The sequence below is a fragment of the Punica granatum genome, chromosome 5, assembly GCF_007655135.1.
Source record: "Punica granatum isolate Tunisia-2019 chromosome 5, ASM765513v2, whole genome shotgun sequence".
Taxonomy (NCBI): domain Eukaryota; kingdom Viridiplantae; phylum Streptophyta; class Magnoliopsida; order Myrtales; family Lythraceae; genus Punica; species Punica granatum.
The window spans coordinates 17,875,423-17,896,993 of record NC_045131.1 but is presented as its reverse complement, the minus strand read 5'-3'; the positions used below and the strand labels follow the sequence as shown (position 1 = coordinate 17,896,993).

The window sequence follows — 21,571 nt, the reverse complement described above, 5'->3', positions numbered from 1 at the left end:
AAGGTGTTTGGGTCCTTTTGGATGAACAATTGGGAGCAACTGAACTTGAGGAGATTATCTGTACCAGAGATGCACTTGTTCTCGAGAGTGTAACAGATTTGCATATGCCTTTTATCTGTTGGCAGAGCTGTAATTCTTTTTTATCTGCATCAATTGATTTTTTGTTTTGTCTAATATGCATTGCAGATCGGGGACATTCCTGATGCTGTGATAAAGCCTTCAGACAATGTGCTGTTTGTTTGTAAATCCTGTTACGGAAGTGAGTTCTCTCCCTTCCTCTTTGCAATACTTTTTGCTTATAGTGCTATCATTTGGTAATAATTGAGATTGTCAGACTCATTAATTTGGCTGAACAGATACCTTTTTGTACTTGTTAGTATACTGTCTTTTAGAACCTCAATTATCAACAGTTTACTTGCAGGATGAGGATTTGCACACCATATTTTCCAGAGTAGGAGTACGTCTTTAAATGTTAGCTTGCAAAACGGCAGTTCGGATTTCAATTACCTTTCCGCAGATGATCATTGCTATATGTCTCGAGCCATAGCTGTTTATATTGAATGTCTGTGCCGATTTCGAATTTCTTAATTTTCACTCCGGTCTGTGGTGTAGGACATGGAGGTAGTGCTGGTAACAAGTTCAGGATGTCACCGGGTCTCCCAGTGGTGGATAGAGTGAACTGCGGTGACAACACTGGGGCCAAGAACTTGTGCATCATCTCTGTGAAGGGAATCAATGGCTGCCTCAACAGGCTGCCCTCTGCCTGTGTTGGAGACATGTCATGGCCACTGTGAAGAAGGAGAAGCCCGATCTCAGGAAGGTCATGCCTGCTGTCATCGTCGGGCAGCGAAAACCGTGGCGCAGAAAGGATGGTGTCTACATGTACTTTGAAGGTCATTCATTTGATATTCATCCTTTTGCCCTCGTATTTTTTAGCTAATTTTTTTCTGCTTTTGCGTGGGATCAATTAGTTGATATCTATCACTTGATTTGTTCTTGTGTTCATTTTAGAACATCTTCGATTTCCATGATGCATTCTTGGAGTGATTTTCCATCATCTTGTAAATTATCAATTGTGGTTGCTGGTTAGATGGCGTCCTGATGAACACACTCATTTAGCAATGGGCTTGTGTTTACAATGACTAGATGCTTCTGAAACCAGCTATAGTAAACTTATGATCGAACATAATATCGAGCGGGGTCCACTTTTTATGGAATCTTGCTTTTCGCAGTTCGGTACAATTCTATGTCCTTGTGAATGTCAGCCCGTGACACTTGGCTATCACAACTCGTCTGTTTCTCTCTTCCAACCTTTCTACTGTTACAGTGATTCTGTTTGTTTGCATCTGCTCGACAATGGCTTGACCTGCGTCTATTTCATTTGATAAATTTTACTGTCCGTTTTATCTCTTTGGACTCCTTAACAATATGTTAATAATATTTTGTTTGCACACGTGTTTCTGATTCTACTGAATTTTATGTGCAGATAATGCAGGACTCATTGTGAACCTGGAGGGAGAAGTGAAAGATAAATGGGAAAGGCATTTTTTTCGGTTGCATTCCCTTCTTAAAATCAGAAAATGATTCACTTCTCATGAGTTTTTTCGTAATTTTGTTCCCCATTGAATGAATGTAATGTCAAATATATTTATTCTTTCTCAATGTTGTGTCTCAGGGTCTGCCATCATGGGTCTAATCAGGAAGGAGTGTGCTGATCTGTGGCCGAGAATCGCAAGTGCAGCCAATGCTATCGTTTGAGAGTATTACAGATATTTTTGTTCTAGAGATGTCCTTTTTGCATCATGATTTAGAATATCGATGAGCTCTTGAGAAAGTTAAGATGTTGGCCTGGTCATGTAGGAAACTGGAAAATTGCTATCTTGTTACTGGGGAAATTGTTCTTATGAATGATCATGCTTGAAGAAGTTGGGACCACATTATGTGCTTGTTTATAATGTTCTTATGGTCTTAGATTTATGGTCACAGCATGCCTCTTTTTATGGAGACCTAGTGCCGAACACCGTAAAGATCACAGATGATAATTGTCTCGAGTATTTTAACCAGAGGTATGCAGAGAAAAATTGCCTCTTCTTTTAATCATTTTCTTTCATCTGATATGTTTTGGCTTGGAGAGCTATTGAAAGATAATGCTCTTCCCGGATTACTCACTGTATCAGACAAAAACTATCATATTATAAGATAAATAAACTCTTGTTCCCACCTGTTTGACGGTGGCGAGTAAAGTGGGTGTTCCCCGCCCTCAGTTAACTATTGCTTTTTTTTTCATGTGTAATTTTTATTAAGTTAAGTATATAAACTTCTTTTTTTTGGTGTTTATCACTTGATATTTGAATATCCAGTAGGTCCGATTAATCTAGGATTAAGTGAGGTCGACCTACTAATGTTTGAAACTTGAAACCATTGCTGAGACAAGTCCTTGGTATACTAATGTTTGGTTTGATTGGATTGCGGAGGTGTTAGACCCCAAAACGCTATTGAAGTCATGTCTACTGGAGAAATCAGAATAATCTAATTTGAAATATCGTCATAGGCCGACCGTGAATTTTGGTCTAAAAGTAATAGAATAATAAGACCGTACGGTTTCACAATATCGGGCTCGTGAGAGACTCGATTTGGGTATTTGATGAGTTATTATGAAAAGCCCGTAAGCTAACTCATAAATTGACCCACTTTGAAGGCAGACTTCTGCCAATTTAATTCATGAATTAAGGGTAGGGGTGCTCAAAATTATCCAGAAAATCGAAAAATTGAAAAATCGAACCGAAACCAATTAGCAAAGCTGAATATCCAAAAATATGGTATGGTTATGGTCCGGTTTGTCTTAAGATTTCCGTCATTAAAAGTTCATAGAAGAGGTATTGTCTATTTTAAATGCAAATCACATTAAATTTGTCCTTTGGTGGCGTAAAGCAGAAAATTAATATGACGTCTTCAATTTTTATATTCATAAAATTAATATAAAATATTTTCTTTTAAAAATTATTTTTCAACTTGAAGAGACAAATTAATAATTAAACTTTTATAATAAGATTTTTTGATCACTTTTATAATAAATCCTCCTAATATTTTGTTTTGATCAATTTGAACAAATTTTTTTTTATTTCTTTTCTAGCTGCATCAATATAAGTTTAAAAGCTATTAGAAAACCGATAGAAAAAATTAAAAGTTCAAAAAAAATAATAAAGAGAAGTTGTCAAGCTATGTGATAAAAAAATATGATGGTTTGAGAGCGAAAACAATTTAATTGAACATGAAACCTTTTGATTACTAGGTAAAAGTATGTGCCATTAAGTTACATCCTCTTTGAAATATTTTGATTTTTTCGGTCATATAAAATAATTTGTTTTTGTTCACCACGTTATAGTCAGAGAGGATTTATTTCCATAGTCAAAGCAAAATTTCATTCTTATAAGTCCATCTCTTTTCAATTCAAAATTTTTCTGAGAATTGCAGAATCACCCTCCGTCTTTTCTTCGTTTTTTAAATGACTCAACTCCATAATTTATGGTCAAGTGGCCTGTTCCCTCCCGCCGCTACATACACCAGCCACAGGTTCGTCAAACCGGGTCACCAGTCACGATCTCCTTAAACCGAAGGTCTAAAAACACAAAAATAAAGTTGTGTGGTTATTTTAATATTTTAAAAGAATCTTCAAATGTTATGAGTTGTCTTCCCTCCTCAATTAAATGAAGCCTAAGTCTTGCCCCTTTCTCACTTTGTCCTTGGATCCCCATCCACTTTCCAAGTAAAGTGTGTCAGAATTAGCTAATCCTACTACATCATCCAAAGTGTGAATGAGTAGATTGTGGTTCATTTGTTATTTACTACAGATAGACATCTGCATGAACTGGATCGAGATATCATGTGTTATGTCTAGGTTTCAAAACCAAAGAGTAAAACTTGGGATGAGCTCAATAGAAATATCGTGGTCAATAGTTGGAGAGCCATTTTTCAAGAATGTAGAAACTCCCCCACACATCAAAGCTTGCGTGCTGCATATGCCAACATGATCTCAAAGAGTTAAGAGATAAAGCTAATGTTAGGGCAAATGTAACATTATGTGATTGTATTCACTTTAAGAGATTCATGGTTATTCAACATATGAAATCGATTTGGCCAAAAAATAAAATGAAAATGAGTATTTAACAATTTATAGAATCAACAAAGAATATGCGAGTAAACCAATATCAAATTCTAACCAGTGACTACTGAGCTCTAAAGTACATCATCCATAGCCAAATTATAAGTCGTAAAAAGGAGGTTGGCTGATTTGCGCCGAATTTACAATTTACCCTCATCATCACATGCTTGGCCCAATTATTAAATTAAAATGAAGGAAAGGCTAGCTGTTGTCCTTACATTCATTATTAGCAATTAATTTAAATTAATCCATTCATCAAACAAACTCCAGCTTGGCTGACCTTTTCCACCGATCTACCAATTAAAAGAAGGAGAAAATATTATGTGAGTAATACACAATCACTTGTTTGTGTAAAACTCCGCCACTAATGACACATGTATAATAAGAAGTGAGATAATTATATGATGGGACACTTGTCATTCAGAATAATCAAGTGATTATATATTACTCACCCAATATTTTCTCTTAAAAGAAGACATTGGAGCTCCCAACCCATGTGATGATCATGATTTCCAGAAATCATGGCCTGTTGAGTTCGAGTATTTTGAATGAAAAAAATCCACATTGTGAGAGTTTTACTCTTTAGTGGGCCGATCCGGCTCGATTGAATTAGTCAAAGCCTAATGGACTTCCGAATATTAGGGTTCACAAAAAAAAAAATACAAAAACGAGATAAAGCACACTCTATTGATGCGCGGCTAGAAAAATGCAAGAGTAGTCCTCATTGTAAGTTCAGTGATGAATTGAAAAAAGAAGGTATAGCTTAGTGACACACATTATGTTTGTCAACTAAGATGTTACAGATTCAGTTCTGGTGACAAGATTCCTTGTATTTCTTTGTTAAAATATTAGGATTAAATTTTTAGTTTATTATGCTAGATTCATAGGATTCTCTGTTATAAGAAAAAAGTGATCAACAAAATGACCATTTTGATCCGCACTAAAACTTTTATTCCCGGAAATAAATTTGGGCATGCTGATGACCTCGATTTAAGCGATGGTGGTAGGTGCTGGGGCCACTACTGCTCCTCTTTCCCTCAACTCTCGAAAAAACAAGGGGTGGACAAATGGTGTTGGTGGTGGGGGCGGCTGACAGCGGCTATCACCGCCCCGGGCAAGGTTATTGGCGACCTCTGGGCACACCGGCAACCTCGCTGGGGAGGTGGTGGCGGGCACTCGAGCCCCTTGCCCCTCTCAACTAGCTGACAGATTAGGTCACATGTCAATGACATTTTTTGAAATTTTGAAAAAAATATAAGAGCGTTTCGTCTTTTCATGTAATTTTTAATCCTAATTTGGGCTCAACCTAGCCACTAGGTCGGATTTGGGCCTTAATGATAATTATGTCCAATTCTCCCCAATTTCCTGCTCTAGTCGCCACCAAACACCGGATAAAGATTTGAGAAATTCTACTTGATGTTATGCTTGGTTGACGAAATGCGCTCTTAGGTTCTATGATTTTCGCCCATCGTTTTACGTTTTTCTATAGAGCAAAGCAAATTAGGCAATTCTTTTCCTTGCCTTTGTCTCCTATATTGCCTCGAAAATGATAAAAGTGAACCAATCAAACACCAGATAAGAAAGCAAATGTAGCAGCATTTGAATGAATCACTTACTTCTGGTCTTTTTATTTTTATGTCATTTGGCAGGATAAGAATACTAGAGTGTTTAAGCAGTCTGTAGATGAATCTAGACAGACTGTTAGGTGCTTTTTTTGGTCTGTTAAAGAGAGGATTTTGATGTTCTAATGTACATGATAGGATAGCTAGGTCCAATTTAACTTATCGAGTGGGTCTTAACTAGTTATAGTAGAGTTTTTTGTAAAAGGTATATTTGATAAGTGTTGTATACATACAGTTTTAGTAGTTGAATGGAAAGCACAAATACTTATCCAAAATAAATAAACAAATAAATTGATCAAGTAATTTATGATTTTTTTTCCCGAAAACATATGTGTTATCATTTATGCATTTTGAGTATGTGAATTTAGAATTATTCATCAAAACCATTTTCTATTTTAAAAACTGATTTTGCTAATTGCTCCTTGAAATTTGGCTTTCCGTGAATTTTTAAGTCGTGGAGTTCACGTTGTCCGTTGTGCATCTCCAGTATTAGTTTCGATCCCAAACCCTGAATCTGTTAAAACTTCAATAGAAAACGTGATGCAGATCTACCATTGTGTGTAATTATTGAGCCTAATTAAGAAAACCATGTTTTTATTCTTCTAATATTTTATTTTCTAGTGAGCACGAATATTTCAAAGTTTTTAACTATGATTATTTCCATTCAGTTTTGGCCTTATAGATTTTGAATTCCTGCATTTCAAATCAAATTATGGGTTAAAGTGCACGATAGGATTCGCAAAGGCTAGATGTGCACTGGGACGGAGTAAAACCAAATTATATCCTCAATTAATTCCCAATTTTCCATTATATAAATAGTACTAGAAAGACTTGAAATGAGTTCTTGATCCTTGTAGGTAAACTAGAAAAAAAAAAAAAAAACCCAAAGTTCGGGTCGAATATCAAAATTTCCCATCTTCATTACCAGATGGGGGGGAAAAAACTCAATTTCTTTTCGGTGAAATGACTTTAGTCGATTGATCGAGTCTTTCAATGTTATTCAACAAGAAAAATGTACTTTCAATGAATCCCGGTAAAATCCGCTCACTATAAGCTCAAGTGATTGCTGATTGTATTCTCATGATTAGAATACTCAATTTTCCGGTTATAAGGGAGGTTTATGGCCCAGTAAGAAAATAAAAATAGCAAATCTAAATAAAGGGATATGAAAGTCCCACTTATGAAGATCGAACCCGATTAGTACCACTGAATTGAATACCTTCCTCTAGAGTACTCAATTTCGTCAAATATAAAAGAGACGCAACAAAGTACTCCTTCAACGAGAAATCTAACAATTTCGCTCACAGACGTCCCTCTCGCTGTCTGCTGAGCTTCTTGGGTTTTCTTATTGCTGTGGATGCCTCCTCTGCAGACTGGAGCATCTTAAACGTTCAGAAGACGGCAAGGAGGACTAATGGGCTCGACATCAGCCTCAAGAACTACTGCGAGGGCTGGAGGATGAATGTCGAGCTCCACAACATCCGGAGTTCGAAATGGTCCCCGAAGAGTGCATCAGCTACATCGGCAAGTACATGACGTCCATGCAGTACAGAGTCGACTCCGAGATGGCGATCAAGGAGTGTGCAGTGTACCTCAGCACGAGCTGCAGCATAGAGACGGATGCGTGGATCTCCGACTGTTCCCTACTTCAAGAAGCATCAATACGGGTAACCCTTCCTTCGGTTTTGCTTCTTCATTTCCTTCTGCAGGTTTTGATCACTCGCTCCCAGTATTCAATGTAAGACTATCGGCACACGATGTACAATAATGTTTGGTGATTTCTAATGGGGTATGGTAACATCAACTGGAACAAGTATATACTTTACGGAGTGCACTCTTGGCCCGAATTGTACATTAACATAGGATACATGCGTAGCACAATTGACAATATGTAGATCGTTGTGTTTCTGATCTTGGAACTGTTCTATGCGTATAGGGGAGAGAAGCTGAACTTGACATCTCTAGAGGAATGGATGAAGAAGGCAAAGGCATCCGCGATGGAACACTCTTTGAAGCTGTTCAATGAGATAAAGGGAGAGGGATCCAGATCATCCTGGTGTCTTCGAGATGGGAACATCTCAGATCGGCCACCGTCAACAACCTCATCACTGCCGGCTTTCACGGCTGGGCAGCCTCACACTGAGGTCCCCCCCCCGACTTTGGTCATGCTAATGTATATATAACCTCAAAAGTATACACATCAATGGCTAATGATGGAAGGCTTTGTTTGGTGCAGGGGACCTGATGACGAACTGAAAGGAGTGCAGGATTACAAGGCAGAGGCGAGGAATCAATTGGTGAATGAAAAGGGTTATAGGATTTGGGGCATTCTTGGGAACCATTTCCGCAGCATTGAAGGGCTTCTCAAAGCCAAGAGGATTTTCAAGCTCCCTAACCCTCTCTACTACATTTACTAGACACATCAGAGAGGAACACAAGACATATTGATCAAGGCAGAGACTGGTTTAAGAGGCTGTTCATCAATGTGATCTGTGTATTGATTTACCTCTCCGACTAGATGAATATCTGCCATTTGGAACAGATTCAAACTCGGAGACATATTTAAATTCGGAGAAATAACAATACAAGTGCAACCGATAAACGCTATTACAAACCAAGCTCCATAAGCCATAATCTACAATCTAAACATAATTTACAATCCCAGCATGACTGAGTCTCCCGTAAAGGTATATGCTTAAACGGGTATAGAACTACGAGTATTTTGATGACCTTACATACAACTCATTTAACTCCCCCATATTATTATTAGGGGAATTCACTCTTACTGTCCATAGCGCATCAGAGTCCTAGTACATCTTCCCCTCAGCTCCCATTTGCATCTTAGCGCAATATTCGAATAAGCTTCCATCGAAGCAGCGCCTTATGGCTTCTTTAGACAGGAATCCTTCCTCATCTCGGGCGAGGATATACAGGATTGCCCACTCGAGCTTGCTAGCAACCCTGTATCAGAAATCAATATTCAGGTTATATATTCAAAATCAGAGACAAATAGTTTTGATTCCTAATGTGATTTTTACCCAGTATCAGAAATCAACATCAGGTAATATCTTCAAAATCAGACAAGTAGTTTGGATTCCTAATGTGATTTTAGGATGCTGACCAGCCGAAGAAGTCGAATGCCAGTCTGTTCCCTTCAGTCATATTCCAGAGCTCTCCGAGGGACATCTTGTCTGGGTAAGTGCGAGCATACTTGCTGAACATGAACTCCAGGTTAGCAGGGGAGTACCTTCCCTCTGTGTCATACGTACTGGAGTCGCTCCCGTGCTTGTTTTTGTGTATGTTGTCTATATATATGGGGAAGAAAGGAGAAGGAAACCATCCCTGCAAAATTTGCAATGGTCATGCTTCCAAGCACCTCATGGTTCATGATTCTGAGCTTTCATTGCTCGGAGAAATCCAATTTAAGCTCCAATACTGCTGAAGTTTTGGTAAAGCCACTTACTGGAAGGCTTGGGTAACTTAATGCCATATTGATTACTATGGCCATGATGAGTGACGCAATCATGTTGAAGCCAATTGCACGCAGACCTGATTCCAACTAGAACTGAGTGTATAAGCACATTGCGGAAAAGACAAAATCCTAAATACTAAATACTATGTTAACAATAAAAAATATATATATAGGGTAATGACGCATGTTTTCGCCTGATAATCAAGATATTTAATACTTATGGTGGGACTATGTACCCCTTTATTAGCTATTTAAGATTCTATTTTATCGTACTAGGCCGCGTGCCTCCTTTGTAAACCCAAAAAACAATATTAGCATGTACCAATATCACAAAAAAAAAAAAAAGAAGGAAAGAGGATACTCTAAAAGTTCCATATTTGATTTTAAAATACCATGCCCTTTGCTCGCTATTGGAATTTCTATTTCATTATACTAGACTCATAAGTCTCACTCGCAATCGTAATAAAAAAGAAAAAGGACTCCTATCTTGCCAAGCATACTGTAGGATTTGGAACAACATGAATGTTTTGTTTTAAGTTACATTCCATAGTAATTGGTCGGATAATGCCGGTAGTAATTGATGGGATAATGTGGTAAGCCATTATTCGTTCCATTACCAATAACAAAAATAAATAGTTAAATCAAAAGAAAGTGTAGCGTAGTGGAGCACGCTTTCTTTTAAGCTGAGTAGTTCCAGATTCGATACTGCGTGAAATTACCCGTGCCCCTTTATTAACTATTAAAATTTCTACCCAAGTCCTTTATCAGCTATGATTTCTATTTCATTGTAGTATGTCTACGGTCTCCTTTATAAGCTAGATAAATAAATAAATAAATAAACTAAAAGCCCTCAATTATCATCACTGCTTTATCTTGCAACTTGGCCATTTAATTTACGGTAATAAAGACGAGAAGGATTGGTAGAAGGATATTTACCGACATAAGTCTCCCATGGGTAAATGATTCCGTTGTCATCCTGGTCGAAGAAGGCTACATGCTGCTGAAGAACGGTCAAGCCGTTGCTGCTGTGGCCAGGAGTTCCTAGTGGGTGCTCAGTGTCAGGAGCCGACAATGCTCTAGGCAGATCTGGTTCCCCCATAGAAACAAACAGTAAAACCTTAATTTATCTGAAGATCACGAATTGTGATTCACAATTGAGACATATATCAGAGTGTAATGCAGAATCGATATGATTCCTACAATTAAAAGTAATATCAAACAGCATGGTCCAATTGGAGCATCGGCATGATCTCTGATCTTTTATGTTTAATTAGTTTTTCGTGTCTTGATGCAGCCATTTCAAGCATAAAATGTCTTGTTGGACACCATTTTCCTTTCATTTAGCTGGCAATCGTGCTAAACATTCCATATTCTGCAGGTGTTTGGGGAGTACATGAAACTTTGCCAAGGATTAACGAAGCAACTGTGGATGAGAAGGGTAGACCATTCAAGAATTTAAGGTGGGTCAACATTTCACTTTCTACATAGCATTCTGTTGTTCTTGTTAATTTACCTTGTGAGGAGCATTCGAATGATCCTATTGTACTCCTCTTACCTTTTTTGTTATTTTTAAACAGAATAAAACACACATATGTTGGATGACCCTTCTCAGTTGGCCGAGTTGATTCCTGATACTTCTCTTGAAGGAAAGCATAACGTGAGGTTATGACAGAATCCAAACTTTTCTATCAATGTGTCTTCAGAATTATCTGTTGTTGTCTCGTAATTTAACCTAACATAAAGTAGTCTGATGGTGAGGTGTGACTTGAGGGTGTGACTTGAGGGTGTTTGGGTCCCTTTGGATGAACAATTGGGAGCAACTGAACTTGAGGAGATTATCTGTAACAGGGATGCACTTGTTATCGAGAGTGTAACAAATTTGCATATGCCTTTTATCTATTGGCAGCACTGCAATTCTTTTTCATCTGCATCAATTGATTTTTTTGTTTTGTCTAATATGCATTGCAAACCGGGGACATTCCTGATGCTGTGGTAAATCCTGTTACGGAAGTGAGTTCTCTCCCTTCCTCTTTGCAATACTTTTTGCTTATAGTGCTATCATTTGGTAATAATTGACATTGTTAGACTCATGAATTTGGCTGAACAGATACCTTTTTGTATTTGTTAGTATACTGTCTTTTAGAACCTCAATTATCAACAGTTTACTTGCAGGATGAGGATTTGCACACCATATTTTCCAGAGTTGGGACAGTATTGTCTTAAGTGGTGAGTCCATTCTATCTTGGCTGCGGACAGTAGCTATACTACATGTGCTGAAATAAATTTTAATGCTTTCATGTATCGTGAAGTTAATGTCTGTAACTATTGAATTTTGTGTTGGCATATGAGTAAAGATAGGGCCTACAATATGTAATTATATTGCAGACATTCATATGCGTGTTTTTCCTTGCCACCACTTGCCTATATTATAAATTGTTTTAAATAAATTATTGTGATTTAATTACATATCTTAATCAATTGACATGATAACAATTTTGACGTTCTCTTGCCTTTATTTTTACACTGGTTAATATTGTTCAGCTCTCGTTTTATCTTGAATTTATCTCTTAGAATACCAAGTATGTGCAGTTGATTCCCGATCCAAGTGGAAGTCTTTATGTCCTTGCCCCTTGGTGAAGTCAAGGGCATGGTCAGCATGTTCATCAGACTTTACATTCAATTTTTTGGGCAGGTACTACTACTACTACTTCTACTATTATTATTATTATTATTATTATTATTATTATTATTATTATTATTATTATTATTATTTTACTTTTCTCTCAAAAATAATTCTCTTACATTTGTCTTTACATATTGTGTTACTTCTAAGGAATTGCAGGTCATCATTGAAATTTTCTCCAATGAAGCAGTCTTTTTTTTAATGAGAAATGTGTTATCCGAATTAGGATCTTTCGTCGATATTTTTGTTGATTTTAATCCACTACAATGGATGAAGGATAGTCATTGAGGCTTGTACAGCAATTAGGATATTAAACTCTTCAGTTACTGTCCATTTAATGTAAGATGTGGATTTTATTCCTTGATATATGTGAATCAAATTTTGATTATATTTCTTTAATATTATTTGTAGATTAGTAATTCTAAGTATATATATTCATTTTCATACTCCTCTTTATGCCACTATTCCGTGGCAATTGTAATAGCCACTAATTTTGCTACTATAAGTGTATACTTTTGGTAGCAATTGTTTTTATTTTTACCAGCAATTGCTAGAATTGTTGTTAAAACCTTCAGCGACAATGGATCTAGTGGGATTTGATCAATTTCTGGTAAAGGTTTTTGCGGCAATTATAATTGCCATTAAATGACATAACAATCGCTACTAAAAGGCTTTTATGTTGTAGTGTGGGTCTAGAACGGAATGTAAGAGCACAAAAAGATCCCACTAGGTCTCAATTCAAGGCTAAAAGGCTTTTATGTTGTAGTGTGGGTCTAAAACGGAATGTAAGAGCACAAAAAGATCCCACTAGGTCTCAATTCAAGGGCAATGCTACTGCACCAAATCCCTTTTTGAAAAACAACCTATTTATGTGATAGCTAGGTGCGCAACCAAATTCAGCACTTGGACCTGACTATTGTAAGCTTTATTACTACACCATTATTAGAATTCTTATATAACTTAAGTGACACAATAAACGCTTTTTCTATTCTTTTATTAACTGATTTATGTATCGGATTCCTTTCACCCCACGGTTGGGAACTTATGATTGGCCATGTCTACAAAGATTTTGGATTTGCTCATAACGACCAAGTTATATCTGGTATTGTTTCCACTTTTCCAGTCATTCTAGATACAATTTTTAAATATTGGATCTTTCGTTATTTAAATTGTGTATCTCCATCACTTGTAGTGATTTATCATTCAATGAATGACTGATCCAACTATAATATGTTATATAAGCAAAACATTTAAAGACGTACTTACTCTACTCTACTCTTTCTACTGAGACGAGGATTTCTCCTATTCCTATATTCCAGTAAAATTATTTCAGTAAATAGCATAATTATGGATAGGGTCTATACAAGCGACCTACCTAATTTTATTGTAGAAATTTTCGGGAGCAATGATTGGACCATGCAAATTAAAAATACCTTTTCCTAGATAAAGAAAGAGATTAGTCGCTCTATTTTCGTATCGCTTGCACTCGATTGCACCGAGAGAGGTTTCATGAAATTGTCAGCGAGACTATACACACATTGACTTAGGAAGAGCACAAAAATCACTAGAGCTCTCACAAGCAACATCTAGCAACTCAATAACAGGAAAAAATTGTACAGAGGAAGCAAAGAGACAAGACGACTCACAGGGCTTGGGGAGGGTGCGCTCGAGGTCAGTGCGGAGCGTTCTCTCGTACGTGAGGGGCATATACGGTGCCTCTGTCGCGACTGCTTCATTGTCTACGGTCGTCACCGCTGTCGTAGCCGCCATGATCCCTGGTTATTACAGCCTCCAGCTCCTACTTGGGGTATCCTTTTTCTGAGAGACGGAGAACACAACAGGGCGGAAGCTCAAAGATGATGTCGTACGTCCACGGCTGAGGTGTTGCAATAAAAGAAGGAAGGGCGGGTGAGGTGAGGTGAGGTGAGGTGAGGTGGGGGAGATGGCGTGGCGAGCATGCAAGGAGGGAGCGGGGCTACGTAGAGGTTGAGGCCAAGTGTGAGGACGCATGCAATGCCTCGTTGACGCCAAGAGAGGCCCCTTAGTTGTTTCTTATTTTTTTGATGTGCATTCCTCCCTAGTTCGAAAATGGATGAGTCCCAACTAATTTACTCCGAATTGAATTGATTCAGTACTCATTAAGGACTAGCAGATAACATTTTAACCATATGAATTCTCTCCATTTAGATAATTTAAACTCAAAATCTTATTTAAAATTATAGCCGTTCAACAACTTAAACTAATTCAATTAATTGTCTCTTTTGACGCACAGAACGCCCAAAATCTTCTCCTCTCTGTAGAAAGAACTGAATTTCCTATGTATCGAGACAACAGCTCTCTTATTTTACCACATTGCCTGCATCTTGAGTTTTCGCTACGGTTGTTCCTTCTCTTTTCCATATATATTTTGGTATTCGAAATTCCGTAAAGTTTCTACTAATTAAGATTGAATTAAATCAGCTCATTAAAAAGTAAAACTTTTCTAGTAAAAAATTTTCTTCATTCATTCCTCCTCTTATATATATACTAGGACATTACATGTGTTATGTGCCTAATTAAATATAAACTCAGTAACTAGCTAGGTATTATACCTGTGTTTTGATACGGGTTCAAAATGTGCATTAGATGATTTGTTAGATATATATAATCTCAAGAAAATATCATTTCTCTTAATACTTTTTTTTTCGGTAATAAAGGAGGTCCATTAACTTAGTACATTAAAATAATAAAGGAGATATAAAGGGGCACCAGTAATCCCACATGATATTGAACTTAGAAACTCTTGGTCACCAGGTGAGAGATGCGCCACTACACTATATGTTCTCTTGATTAGTACGTGCTTATCTATTAATGAAGATAACATATTAAAATAACATAGACTTTGAGTATTCATGGGCCCGTAAAGAATAAATTCCTCATTAGGGGGTAAATGAGACAAAACTATTCGCGAATTGTTCGGACTCGATTTAACGAAAATTCGAATTTGGCTTTCTTATTAAGCTCAAGTCAGCTCGGCTCGTGCTCGCAAATTAAACAAGTCGAGCCGAGCTCAATGGTATTCGGTTTGCAAAGTTCGTGAGCCTAATTTTTATTTTGTCATATAATTATATATGTATATATATATTTAATGTGTTTAATTAATTGGATGTTATAAGTTTTCAATTGTGTTTGATGAGTAGAAAAGACTTCAGTTACTTTTTATTAATGAGAAACACATAGAGAAAATGCATGGGCACTTTTTAATAATTTCGTGTATCAATATATATATAATAATAAGAAGTTTGTAAATAATAATTAATCTGAATTTATAATTTATATCAATATGCAAAAAAAATTATTTTCGTACCACAAACTTTAATACGGTAAAGTTTAGAAGTATTATGTTGAACATATATTCAAATCATAAGCAAAGAATTTTTAGGTAATAAATTCATATACATCATCTCTATTATCAATTTAATTTCCATAGAAATAATTTTGAAAAAATTCAATAAATTTCAAAAAGTTTTATTTTATGAAAGAAAAATAATTATAGAATCTTCAATGAAAGAAATACTTAACTAAGTTTTAATAAGGTCAATTATACAATACTTCAAAAAATTTATGAATATTTATTTACTAATAAAATATGAATTCCTTTTTTAATATGGAATTTTTTTTGTATAATATAGTATTATTGATCACAACAATAATTGTTAGGGATTTTTACCTTAAATGGCCAATGATTTACGAGTTTTGTCAAATTTATCATATAATGTTTTTGTCAAATATATCCCATGGTTTACATTTTACATGAAATTTATCCCGCCGTTTTTGTTGTCCGTTAACGTTAGTAGACTCCAAATTTATCCCATTGTTTCAATTTTTGAAAAAATCTATCATGTGATTTTAATTATTTCCTAAAAACTATCCAATGTTTTTAATTTTTTCTCAAATCTATCCCGGATAAAAGGTGTTACTATAGCAAAATGTTAGACGTTGACGGAGATATAACGGCGGGATAGATTTGAAACAAAATGTAAATCATGGGATATAGTTGACAAAAAAATAGTATATGATAGATTTGACAAAACGAGTAAATCGTAGCTCATTTGGAGTAAAAATCCATAATTGTTATTATACTATTTTACCCTTTATTTAATATGAATGTACTGGGCCCCCTAAAAGCTTCATGGCACTCTGTTTACCATTATCTGAACAAATAATAAGGAATATCTCACCTGGTAATCAAGAGGTTTCGGGTTTGATAACCGGTGGGACTATTCGTGTCTCATTTATTAATTATTAGGACTTCTATTTTATTGTATTAAATCTATAGAATTCCCTTGTAATCTTAAAAAAAAAAAAAAAGAAGAGAAAATGAATGCACTGGCCCTCCTAAAAGCTTTATGGCTCTTTGTTTTGCATTCTGCCGCAATATCTTCATCCCGCACCAACTGAGAACAAGGAAAGTGGGGCTAAAAGTTTCTACAAAATGGAAAATTCTTATGTCAGTCTTGCACGGTTGGTAGTAATTAAGCTCGCTTTCCTTATGGAAAAAAGGTTTGGACTTGCGCTTTTGCGGGCATGAACTGAAGTAAGTCTGGGCCGAGCCCAACGATCTATGGTCTATTTTTGGTTCTTGTGTCAGCGACCGATGCGAGGGATCAGAGGTGGAGTTCGAGGGAGAGGGAGAGGAGGAAGGCAGGGAGAAGGGGAGATGGGGGGGAGAGAGAGAAGGGTGGGGTAAATTTAGAAAATAACAAAGAACATGGGTTAATTTTAAATTTTTTCAAAAGTTTAATAATTAGATTAAAGGAGTTTTACTCCGTTACGAATCGCAGTGTTAATGACCCGGCCGGACTGTTTCAGGGCGGGTCAAAAATTGCCATCACCGACCCGACCGGACTGTTTTAGGCGGCTCATTTATCTCTGCTTCGGAGTACGGCCGAGGCAGATCGGACGCCTCCATACGAGAAAACAGAGCAAACAACAATTGCAGTCTGTCTAGGGTTTTAATATGGCGACAGAGACGGAGGGAAGCGCCGCGGAGCCGGGGGCGGCGGCTGAGGTGAAGCAGCCGCATCGTTTGGAGAGGAAGTGGACGTTCTGGTTCGACGTCCAGTCGAAGCCCAAGCAAGGTGCCGCTTGGGGCACCTCCCTCCGCAAGGTCTACACCTTCGACACCGTCGAGGAGTTCTGGTGGTATGATCCATGAATCTCCATATTCTTCTTCCGCATTTTCCGTAGATCTGCTTTTGAGCGATCTGTTCCTCTAGGGTTGGGATACAAAGTTTTCTTACCTTTGAGCTGGTTTGATTTTGAGATGAGTATATTCTGTTTGATTTGTCGGCTGTTGACGCAACTTCTCCGATGTAGACGGAAATTGTGGGAGATTATTGAGAGTACGAACGTCCTGTTTGGCTTATATATTAAGGTTCAGCGGCTGTGCAAGATCCTAACCTTAATGTGGTGGAGATTCTGCGTTGGTGGTTATATAATTCATTGTTGATTGATGGTCGTGTCGGGAGTTTGGTATTGTTGACTGGAGTATACTGTCTCTTCTCGTGGGGTAGAGGCTTAAAGGGGTGATACAGGATACTGGTGAATGGGATGGCTAAGGGTAATCCAAGGACTGGGTTTATTTAATTAATCTTCGAATTCGTACGGGACTAAAACTTGAAGAAGTTTGATGTAATGACATTAACTCAGGCTTCATTAAATAAGCTCAGAGTCAGTAAACTTGAACTTGGGTTCCCATCTGTGAGTTTGGATTAAAATCATCAGAAGACAGATAATGTTGGAGAAAGTTTGAGTATTGTCACGAGCCTTTCGAGCTGAGTACCGCTGAGTTGGAAGCTTAGTGTGCTTAACTGGAAAAATTGGCTTGAACTCAACCCATGGTCAAAAACGTTGGGGCTAATTGGAGGAATAATGAGCCTGAATACCTTGGGAAATAGCTCGGCTCGTTTGCAAGTAGTAGCCAGGTTTTGTTCTTTAATCGAAAAATTTGATGATTGTGAAATAATTAAGATGTTTGATGGTAGTAATTAGCGGGCATAAGGTCTGCTTCTTTTTCCTTTTTATGATTAAAGATCATTGTTGGAGGAATATTGACGTATAATTATCTGAGAGTGATGTATCGACAACCTTCTTGCAGTTTGTATGATCAGATATTCCAGCCAAGCAGGTTGCCTCCTAATGCAGATTTCCACTTGTTCAAAGCGGGGGTTGAACCCAAATGGGAAGATCCTGAGTGTGCCAGTGGTGGGAAGTGGACTGTTACAAGCAACAGAAAGTCTCAGCTTGATTTGATGTGGCGAGAAACTGTATGAACTTTAATCACCACATATTTCTTCCAGGTTTTTCATTTTCAATATACTTGCTCTGTGATTCGTATTCCCAGTTCTAATGTTCGAGGAGATGTATTGATAATGCACTGAGCAACAATTTTTTGCTGTTTCAGTTGTTGGCATTGATTGGGGAGCAATTTGACGAGGCTGATGAAATTTGTGGAGTTGTTGCTAGCGTACGTCAGAGGCAGGACAAACTTGCTTTATGGACAAAAACTGCTGCAAATGAGGCTGTGCAGGTGAAAATTTCATGTTATATGAACAAATGAAATCTAAGTTGTTTTGCTAGATTTGATAACCAATAAGCCCTTAATAAAAGTATGAAAAGCTCTGCACTTGAGTTGGATTATGCGGGGAGCTGACAGCTCCTTGATTTACATTAAATTCTTTTTCAATCTAGTTGAATGATGCAAACGGTGAATTTTTTCCTTAAAAAAACGTATTGTGCCATTGGAGTTTGACAAATTGACACTTCAGAAGCAATATTATTTCTTGGGTCTTTCCACTTTTTATTTCATATATAAATATATAAATGTTTGCTAAAAGTTTGGTCCTTTCTATCTTTCCCCCCTGTTAGTGGGAGATATTTTGGACCAAATCACAACATTTTGCAAAATCATCTGACCAGTCACCATCGTCCAGCACCCTTTTGGTGGATTATAGTAACTTACATCGGATATCAGGAGCTGTTCTGAAGACATAATTACAAAACATAGTTTGTTGAAAACTAGCAACACAAATGTTTTTGAAAAAGACGCCGTGAAAAATTACCTGCAAGGAATTTGTAGAGTCTTCAGAACAATTGTTTAGAAACCTGCTGAAACCCCTTAGTTGGCAAGTTTTTTCTCTGTTCAAATATCTCTATGTAGTATAACAAGAGAAGAAAATCCAATCTGCTGTCAAATACATGCCTTTCTGACACTTTTTTTTTTTTACTCAAACATCAGGTTTTTTGGCTAGTATCAACTTTCTGCTATGGCTTTGTCTCTCACCCAATATTATTGTTTCCCTTTAATCTTAATTATGTCTTATCGGACGAGCTTCAGTTACCTGAATGCTTTGGAATAATCTTGGATCCATTCACAAAATAGTTGAACCTTGGATTTCAGATGGTGGACTTCACATCTCTCTTTCTATTATATGTTGTGCAGATGAGCATCGGGAGAAAGTGGAAGGAGATCCTTGATGTGACTGATAAGATCAATTACAGCTTCCATGCAAGTCTTCCTCCGTCTTCCACTTTAATTTCTTGTTCTATAATTCCTGATTTTATTCGTTGGTAGATATATGTGTTCGTCTAATGATAATACCATCTGCTTTTGTTACAGGATGACTCTAGAAGGGAAAGGTCGGCAAAAGGTCGGTACAGCATATGAGCTCATGCCCTTTGTGCCTGTTCTCTCTTTTATCATATAGTGAGAGGATTGAACGGGGGCAGGGTAAATGTCATTTGCTGAGCTTTGTCGTTTCGATTGTACCTTTTGCTTTCAAACATGTGAGTTCACTGATGGTTGATGTAATGGTTTTGGGGGAGGGGCATATTTTCATGTTTACAGAAAGTAATACAGTTTGTTCCAAATTTTAAATTTATTGTTCGTCTTCCTTTGTTTATTTCCTGAGATAATTTTGTTTGGTGGACAAGTAGTGAACATAGTTTCTCCACATCTTGTGCTTTTTACTCATACCCTTTAATTGTATCTGGAGTGGAGGCCTTGGAGTCCAGAAAGCCAGGATTATCTGATATGGCATTTAATAAAGTAAAAAAAATTAATTTTGAAATAATTTAAATCACTAAAAAATTTAAAAATATAAAAGAGGAATGGAGCCTTGCCGGCCGTGTAGCCAGCCCTCGTCCTACTTTGCGGGCGAGGCTCCCTTCCTCCCACTTTTAACTCTTTCAATTTTTCTAATAAACTTTTGAGTTATTTTAATATTTTGAAAAAAATTTACGCCAGAATCTTTTAATGAGATGATGGATATAAAAGCTGAACGTATCGAGAAAGATATAGGACTAACTATCCTATAAAAAGGGGGAAAAAAATAGAAAAACGCTTGATAAATATGAGATTAAATATATTTCCGATAAAAGAAGACAAAAAGAAGAAGAAGGAAAGATTAAATGGTGAAGGACTAAAACTACATTTCTTTTCTTAATATAATATTTTGGAAAATGATGACCTAAATAAAATAGTGGCCATCGTACTCTTTTCATTTTTTGAGAGATAATAGCTTTGCTTATTGTGTATAATTGTAGCGAGACAATTTCATAGCGCAATAACGTATGGGTAAAATTAAACAAGATTTTAGAGAAGATAATTCAAATATTTAACATAGTTCTAAAATAGAGTAAATACTTGATAAGCACAATGAACAGAAAATGCAAGCCCAAATAACAGGTTTATTTTGCCTTGGTAAGGGCCATGTTTCCCATATCTTGATTAACTATTGCAATCTTGTATCTACTTTAACCTTCTTCTTTTCAGGTTAATCCCTGTTTAAATGTGCTTCAGGTGACTCATGAGGCTTGTTGATTAATTGATTGCTTGACGTAATCTTCTTGGATCAGAATCTTTTATTATTAACGATATCCAAGGGCATCTTGATTCCCCGGAAGTAATTGAGGAGAATGAATGAAAAGAAATATGTGCTGTGTATATATATATATTTACCTAAAATATATAACGAAATCCCACAAAATATGAAATATAATCTTAACAGAGTCTGAGATCTCGTGCCTTTCTTTTCGTCTAATCTCTTTACTGCCTCCGGTCTTCGAGCCTTCTGGTTCTCCACTGAATACGGGATATGCTCAATAAATCTCCAACTTGGCTTGTATTCCACCAAATCCACATCGATCTCGACTTAACTTGCTTTGTCACAGCCCTTCACGAGCTCCACCTTATCTTGCACGCATGCTGCAAAGTCCAAGCCACCCTAGGACTCTTCCAAGGTTTCGGGCTTCCTCAACTTCACTGTGATGCACCTTCTGAAGCTGACTTTTGACAAGTCATATTCCCGGCTTCAACATCAAATGAGACCACCAACTCTGTAAGCCCAAGCGTTCTTGCAGTCTCAATTGTTTACTTTGCTCGATTCTCACTCGAGAGCTATTCCACCATGGAGATTTCAACTTCCATTTAGATCTATCTTGAATAATCTCTATGCCAGGTTGAGTTACTGGAGCTTTCGACCCAAGCTCCACCTTCTTCCTAGGCTTCTCTGCCCATCCTTGTGCTCTCAATCTGCCTGACCAAAGTAGGAACATCAAAAGCCACACTACTGATAAGGAATTTCAAGGTC

At 37.0% G+C, this 21,571-nt stretch overlaps 2 protein-coding genes and 2 pseudogenes across 2 annotated transcripts; 3 read left to right on the top strand and 1 right to left on the bottom strand.

The window, feature by feature from the left end:
• LOC116209638 lies at nt 1–1,983 on the top strand (annotated as a pseudogene).
• A 3,176-nt stretch (nt 1,984–5,159) lies between these two features.
• On the top strand, nt 5,160–8,325 carry LOC116209042 (annotated as a pseudogene).
• Nucleotides 8,326–8,367: 42 nt separating this feature from the next.
• LOC116208442 (peroxygenase-like) lies at nt 8,368–13,813 on the bottom strand. The gene is made up of 5 exons (XM_031541893.1): nt 13,586–13,813; nt 10,193–10,342; nt 9,248–9,333; nt 8,906–9,126; nt 8,368–8,745 (listed from the first exon to the last, which is right to left on the bottom strand). Exons 1-5 carry the CDS (start codon nt 13,707–13,709, stop codon nt 8,592–8,594), a joined length of 735 nt encoding a protein of 244 aa, XP_031397753.1. The 5' UTR covers nt 13,710–13,813; the 3' UTR covers nt 8,368–8,591.
• Nucleotides 13,814–16,860: 3,047 nt separating this feature from the next.
• Nucleotides 16,861–19,933, top strand: LOC116208443 (eukaryotic translation initiation factor). Its single transcript, XM_031541894.1, has 5 exons — nt 16,861–17,123; nt 18,079–18,247; nt 18,385–18,510; nt 19,423–19,488; nt 19,600–19,933. Exons 1-5 carry the CDS (start codon nt 16,939–16,941, stop codon nt 19,645–19,647), a joined length of 594 nt encoding a protein of 197 aa, XP_031397754.1. The 5' UTR covers nt 16,861–16,938; the 3' UTR covers nt 19,648–19,933.
• Nucleotides 19,934–21,571: the final 1,638 nt, after the last annotated feature.